Consider the following 7,378-nt stretch of genomic DNA (forward strand, 5'->3'; position numbering starts at 1 on the left):
TAACGCAAACTTCCAGATGTATAATAACGGAATACACCTGGAAGTCAAGAATAATAACAAAATGCATCAAATCTTCCCAATAAGTGTTCCCTCTCAATGAAAAAGCAAGTTTTTTCTTCCCTTGACATAAGTTGACTTGATTTGGATATTCTGTAAGTGTGCCTTGTAAATAAAAAAATACACAGTGTGATTTGTAGTTACAAAAATACCAACTGATGTGTATCACATCAGTGTCATCAGTGACTATTCTTTTTTAAGAAATGTTTTTTTAGTTGGAGATTCACAGTTCTTTTTATTAAGCTCATCAGGAAGACATGAGTAGTAAAGACAGGATAGAAGGAACATTATAGGGGTTGAATGTGAGGGTAGATGCCTGGTGATACCTTGTGCCAATTTCATTCTTCACAGAGCTTTAGACAGTCATTGCTACTCTCTGTGGGGAATATTTTTTTGATCAGGATCTTCTTTGCATCATGGAATTTGACAAGGATTTGTTCTGTGGAAAGGGTTTTTTTTCCCTTTTGGGTGGACTAAGAATAAACCTCACCTTTTCAATCTTATATCATTTATGGTAGAGACAACTACTTCATGGTCAGTTAAGGATCACTAAAACGGCCATGAAGGGAAATAGGCATTCTGACAGTGCAAATATGGGATATGGTTTCGAAGGAGATATATCTAAAGACAATATTATACTCTAGGCTACCAAAGTTCAATTAAAGCCTTAAGCAGATATCCATTTATTACAAAAGGAATCTAGAGCAAATAAGTCAATAGAAACATGTAATACATACTTTAACTTGTTAAACCATCAACTAGATAAATGTCTAAATCAGAGCTAAGTGCAAAATGAAAATAAGAAAGAATTATTCTTCTCTTTCAAAGGCAGGTCTTTAATACAAGGTAGATGAATCATTCACTGGAGAAGACAGTCTTTATATTTACTAAAAATTTCTTGCTTAAACTCCTAAAATCTATAGCTAAGAGAGTTGTAATCCCTGTAGCAGTCTCTTCTGATAAACCTGACTGCTGTCAATGAAAAATACAGAGGGAGGTAATTTCCTAATAGCAAATCTAGGAATTCCAGCATTTTCAAAAATATATGTTTAATTAGTATTACCTCTATGTATTTCGCTCTTTTTTATCTATATACTACGTGAAGTTTTGTGGATCTGTTTTCAGCAATGTGAATGTCAGCAGCCAGGGTGTCTATGTTCTTCGATACTACATCCTCAGAAAAACAGTGTGCATTACAGAGGTCTTCTGGAACTTTCATTGCTAAATTTTGGGTTGGTTTTCCAATGTTACTATTGAAAGCAAACTAACAAGTCATTGGGGAAAAAAAAAAAAAAAGACATGTCCCTCTCACTTTCTTTCTTGAAAGAAAGATAGGTTCTACTTTGTAAAAGGTTTCCATGGGAAATAGTTTACTAAGTGTCTTAATTCTTCACAAAACTTACTTGTGTAGAACACTTACATTTGCTTTTTCTTCTGCTTTAACACCTGCAGGGATAGCTGTGGGCACCCACTATGGAATGAAGAACCAAACTCCTATCAACGGGTTCATTCTTCTGGGATTTTCCTATGGGGTGCAGATCCAGTTCTTGCTTTACCTGGTCTTTCTGATCACCTACATAGTAACAATCACTGAGAATACAGTCATCATCTTTGTGGTGAAAAGGAACCATCACCTCCAAAAGCCCATGTATTATTTCCTGGGGAATTTGTCCTTCCTGGAGATTTGGTACGTCTCAGTAACACTGCCTAGGCTTTTATTTGGGTTCTGGTCACAGAGCATGACCATCTCATTCTCCAACTGCATGACTCAATTATATTTCTTTATCTCCCTTATGTGCACTGAATGTGTCCTCTTGGCCGTAATGGCCTATGACCGCTATTTGGCTGTCTGCCACCCCCTGCACTACTCAGCCATCATGACCCACAAGTTGTGCTTTCAGCTGTCAATTCTCTCATGGGCAGGAGGCTTTTCTATTTCCTTGGTCAAAGTGTCATTTATCTCACGCCTTACGTTTTGCGGTCCACAAGTCATAAACCACTTCTTTTGTGACATCTCTCCAGTCCTGAACCTTTCCTGCACTGATATGTCCCTTGCAGAGACAGTGGACTTTGTATTAGCCTTGGTGATCCTGCTGATACCTCTCTTGATCATTATTTTCTCTTACTGCTGTATCTTGTCAACTATCTTGTGTATGCCTTCAGCCCAGGGAAGGAGAAAAGCCTTTTCCACTTGTACCTCCCATTTCACTGTAGTCATCATGTTTTTCTCAGCCACTCTCTTCATGTATGCCAGGCCCAGAAGAATTCATCCATTCAACCTTAACAAAGTAGTGTCTGTCTTCTATGCTGTATTCACTCCAGCACTGAACCCTCTAATCTATTGTCTGAGGAACAAGGAGGTGAAAGAGACTCTGAGAAAGATCATAGGCACAAGCTGCTCTGCACACCAATAAGTTATTGGCTGAGCATACAGAGAAATACAGACAGTAGTGAGGTTTCCTTCTTGAAATTAGTTGAGTAAGAGTACTGCAACTCTTTCATTGTTGACTCAGACGTCACTGTCTCACTGCACTGAAGTCCGGCAAGGAAAAAATTGTATCATCGTTTCTATGTAGAAATGTCTCCTTCCCATTCCTGAGGGTGTTTTGATGACTGAGCTACACCTCACTGTAAATTATTCTGCTACAATACTAATAATATAATTCATAAAAGAACCTTGGCTGATGTATAATTTCCTTGTGAAAACCCTAAATTTATCATTTTCAGAACCATATAGGAATGTTGGATATCATTGAAAAACAGTTGACTAAAACTCTACAGACACAGTTAAAGTGAACTAAAATGCCTGCCAAAAAAATAGGTTTACTTCCTTATTCTATCACAATCTTACTGTATTCAGAAAATGTTATTCTTTCTGTATGTATACTATTTGTATAGATATATCTTCACACAAACTTATGTTTGTGTAGTAACCCTGACTTGAAGGCCATTGTACACACTGAGGAATTAATGATCTATGTAACATTTAACCTGTGTAGGTCCAGGCACATGCTTTGCTGCATGTACAGCTTGGCCTTCAGATTTTTGTTGTGCTGCGCATATCCATTGCCTGCAGGATAAACTTTGTAGTTGAATTTAACAGTATAGCCTGTAATCAGCTCCCACTTGGTATCTGTGATACCTGACACTGGTGTGTCTTTGTCTCTCTTACTTGGCATTGTACTGAACCAGCACCTTTTTTTTTTTTTTTAATTTAGTTTTCTGGATTAAATAATCTTCCGGATATGTTTACCTCTCCGGGTTACCAGCAATTCCCAACACTGAATGACAGGAAAATCCTCTGTGGTCAAACTGACCCATAACAGATCAAAGATGCAGTCCTTGAAGCATATACCTTACTGCACATTAGAGCAAACAGATTGGATATATAATGCTGTGTATCACAATGTGAAAGGGCACAGCTGGATTAAATAATCTTCCGGATATGTTTACCTCTCCGGGTTACCAGCAATTCCCAACACTGAATGACAGGAAAATCCTCTGTGGTCAAACTGACCCATAACAGATCAAAGATGCAGTCCTTGAAGCATATACCTTACTGCACATTAGAGCAAACAGATTGGATATATAATGCTGTGTATCACAATGTGAAAGGGCACAGGTGCCATTTGTGATACACTATGATATTCTAGTCCTCATCTGTCACATCAGAAGAGTATAAATCTCCCATAGATACTGTGTTCTACCTTCCAGACCTCTGACACAATATCTCAAATGATATGTAAAATATATGTTTAAACACATGAACAATGTTATGAGAATAAGATTCAGCTCCAGATGTCTTAATTTAAGTGTCTAAAATGCCAAGTCAATATACAGTTGCACAGTTTGATTGCCAAGGAATCAGTGTCTAGTGCCATATGTGATATTCTATGGTTTCTTCTATAGCCTCAGGCTGTAACTGCAGAAGTTTTTGAATATTTGTCAAGTGTTACGTCATATGTGTCGGTATGTGTGATGGTTTCAAGTACTATAGAATATACTAGAGGACACGCTGCTGATCTCTACCTCTTGGGCCCCAAATGTCTGAATAATTTGGCAGATGATGGGAATCCAATCAGTGCAATCACTGGACTACAGTGAAATCCAGTGTCCAGTCGTGTTCCTCAGGGCACAGTTCTAAGGCCAGTGTCGTCCAATATATTTATCAATGATCTAGTGCAGGAGTTGAATGAACCATAAGCAAATTTTCTAACTGGGAGGTGTTGTTGACTCGCTCAAGGGACAAGATACCTTGCAGTGGCATCTAAGTAGATGAGTACCTTGAACACTAACAATGGCATGAAATTTAAAAAGTCCAAGTGCTGGATTCTGCACCTGGGATGGAGTAATGTCAGGCACAAGTATGAACTAGGAGAAGAGTGGATGGAAAGCAGCCCTGCAGAAAGGGATCTGGGGTGGGCACTTGTTGACAACAGGCTCAATACAAGTCAGCAGTGTGCCCTGACAGCCAAGAGGGCAAACTGCATCCTCAGATGCATGAAATGCACTAAACTAACTGTTCGAAAAAGGTGATTATCCCACTGTATTCATTATTGGTGCAGCCTCACCATGAGTATTGCATGCAGTTCTGGACCCCACAATTTAAGAAGGATGTGAAGGTCCTTACCTTGCATCCAGAGGGGAGTAACAAAGCTGGTGAAAAGGCCAGAAAGCATTTCCTATGAGTAGCAAAAAAAGACTGGGCAGTCTTTTTGGAGAAAAGTGGGCTGAGGGGTGACCTCTGCTCTCTACAGGTTCCTGAGGAAGGGAAGTCAAGAGGTAGGTCCTGACCTCTTCTCCCTGGTACCAAGTGACAGGATGTGTGAATGGTTCAAAGCTGTGTCAGGGGAGGTTCAAACTTGACATTAGGAAGCGTTTCTTTACAGAGAAGGTGATCAAACTCTGGAATAGGCTTCTTAGAGAGATGGACAATGCCTCAAAACTGTCAGAGTTTAAGCAGCATTTGGACAATGTTCTTAACAACATGATTTAACTTTTGGTCAGTCCTGAAATGGTTGGGCAGTTGAACTGAAATACCGTTGCAGGTCCCTTCCAAGTGAACTATTCTATTCTATTCTATTCTATTCTATTCTATTCTATTCCACTATATTATATTTATTCTAGATGGCCATATATCATTACTGACTTTAGCGTGAGCCAAGTTGTTCTGTAGGCACTAGGTATATCTTCAGGGTATAATTCAGTTGTCTAATGAGAATGTTCTAGCACAATTTTAGATGATCCAAGATAATAAGAACTTTTCTTATACAGGTGATTACATATGAGAAGTTTTACTCTATGTCTGCAGTAATTGAATTGCTGCAGACAGCAATTGCTGCATTCAGTTTTGCTAACCTCTCCATAGCCACTGGGTTGCTTGTTGCAAAATTATTCACATTTACAGTATTTTTGGCAAATCCTTTTCAGACCAGTATCATCCTGTATCCTTTATCATTATGTGGTCCTGTACCTGTGCACTGGGTTAAGGTGACAAGGTTTTGGTAGCAGGGGATATGCGGGGGTGGCTTCTGTGAGAAGGTGCCAGAAGCTGTCCCCATGCTGGACAGAGCCAAATCCAGCCAGGTCCAAGAGAGATCCATGGAGAAGACCATGGTGACATAGATGATCCCTCTGTAGCCCATCAAGGTCTACAACATAGTAGATACCATTCTAGCAGATACTATATTTATAGTTATAAAACATTAGAGATAAAGATTCTAAGACAAATTTAGAAATTCTGTCCTTCAGCAACAATTTCATCTTGGGCTTATCACATATGCTCTCTGAATGATGGTCTCATTATCTATGAAGTGATTATTAGCATGGGTTCTTCACATAGACTAATACGGTATGAGATTTCTGACATACAACTGGGAGATACAACAGCTATAAGAAGCTCATACCATTTTGGAATGGCATTTGTAAGACAGATTCAATACTCCCAGACATCTGAAATTACACTAAACATCTTTATTTAAGCATCAGATTATCAAAATGTCTACATTTTAAGTGGGTTTCTAAACTGTCACTGTGGATGACACCTGTACTTTTTCAGTAGATTCAATCTCCAGACTACATTAACTGTATGGATCTGGGGTTTTCGGGTTTTTTTTTACTATAATGTGAATTCAGACAATCAGTGGGATTGTACACACCTGCAAATAGGTGTCTGGATCTGGAGTCAGATTACACCCCAAATTATATTTAGATGTGGCCAAATAATATAATAATATATAATATAATAATATTTATGTGCCCAAAATTATATGAGCTGAAGACAAACCACATTCACAAAGCTTGGGACCTCCTTCTCCAGGTTTGACTCAATAGCCTGAAGGCAGACTTCTATTAATATCTGACACACCCTGGACAATGGATAGATCTGTGAGGATTGTGAAATATGACAGAGAACCTACAGAAAACCACAGAAATAGTTTGAGTCCCTAGAAACTTTTCCATAGAAATAGTTTGAGTCCCCAGAAAATACACTGCAGGATCCCAGCTGAACCTAGATATCTATCATTAGGCAACTAATTTGCATTCTTCCCAGATATATGGAAAATAACTCCTTTTTTTCTTGGTGTGATTAATAGCTTTTCTAATTCTTTTGTGGATTTCTGTATTTGGGTATTTCTGTATTTGGAATTCATCTGCTTTCACTGGGCATATTTGAACAGGACTCCAATTCATGGTAGGAATCTGCTACTTTAAAAAAACACCACCTAGGTGTTTTAGATATTTTAGAATTCCCTTACTGGCTTCTGATCATCACTGCAGAATGGTTGTAAAATTTAATTGCACCACCAGAACAAAATAGGAATAGTCTATTTCATTTCCATACAAAATCAATATTCCTCCATCTTTTTCTCAGGGTTCCTCTCATGTCCTCATTCCTCAAACTACAGACAATAGGATTCAATAAAAGAGTCACTGGGGTTACTTAGTTTTATTGCCAATTCGCATGTTGTGATGAACTTTGATTAATCTTTTATCTGAAGGGAGGAAAATTACCTTGCTTTTCCTTGCTTTTCCTATCTCTTTGCTGTCTCTATGTTCTACATGACAAAGGAAATAGCACACAGTGCTCTGACAGCTGACAAGATGAAAGAGGTTAAAAAATTCTTAACCTCTCTTAAGGATCTTCTTAATACAGTCTGTGGAGTCTAGAGAACTCTGTAGCTGTCCAGTCAGTAGGTATTTGTTTCAGAGTTATTGACTTGCTTCACTGAGAGCAGGATTCAAATGCATCAAAGTAGGAATCTAGTTCCATATGAGTACTCTGCTTAGATGCCTTTTTTCTTTTTATTTTTTTCTCCAA

General features: G+C 38.4%; 1 protein-coding gene across 1 annotated transcript; it reads left to right on the top strand.

Annotated features, from left to right (window-relative positions):
• Nucleotides 1-1,880: 1,880 nt before the first annotated feature.
• Nucleotides 1,881-6,972, top strand: LOC104507005 (olfactory receptor 6B1-like). Its single transcript, XM_010148158.1, has 2 exons — nt 1,881-2,417; nt 6,868-6,972. Exons 1-2 carry the CDS (start codon nt 1,881-1,883, stop codon nt 6,970-6,972), a joined length of 642 nt encoding a protein of 213 aa, XP_010146460.1.
• Nucleotides 6,973-7,378: the final 406 nt, after the last annotated feature.

This window comes from Eurypyga helias, unplaced genomic scaffold (assembly GCF_000690775.1).
Source record: "Eurypyga helias isolate BGI_N326 unplaced genomic scaffold, ASM69077v1 scaffold12383, whole genome shotgun sequence".
Lineage (NCBI taxonomy): Eukaryota > Metazoa > Chordata > Aves > Eurypygiformes > Eurypygidae > Eurypyga > Eurypyga helias.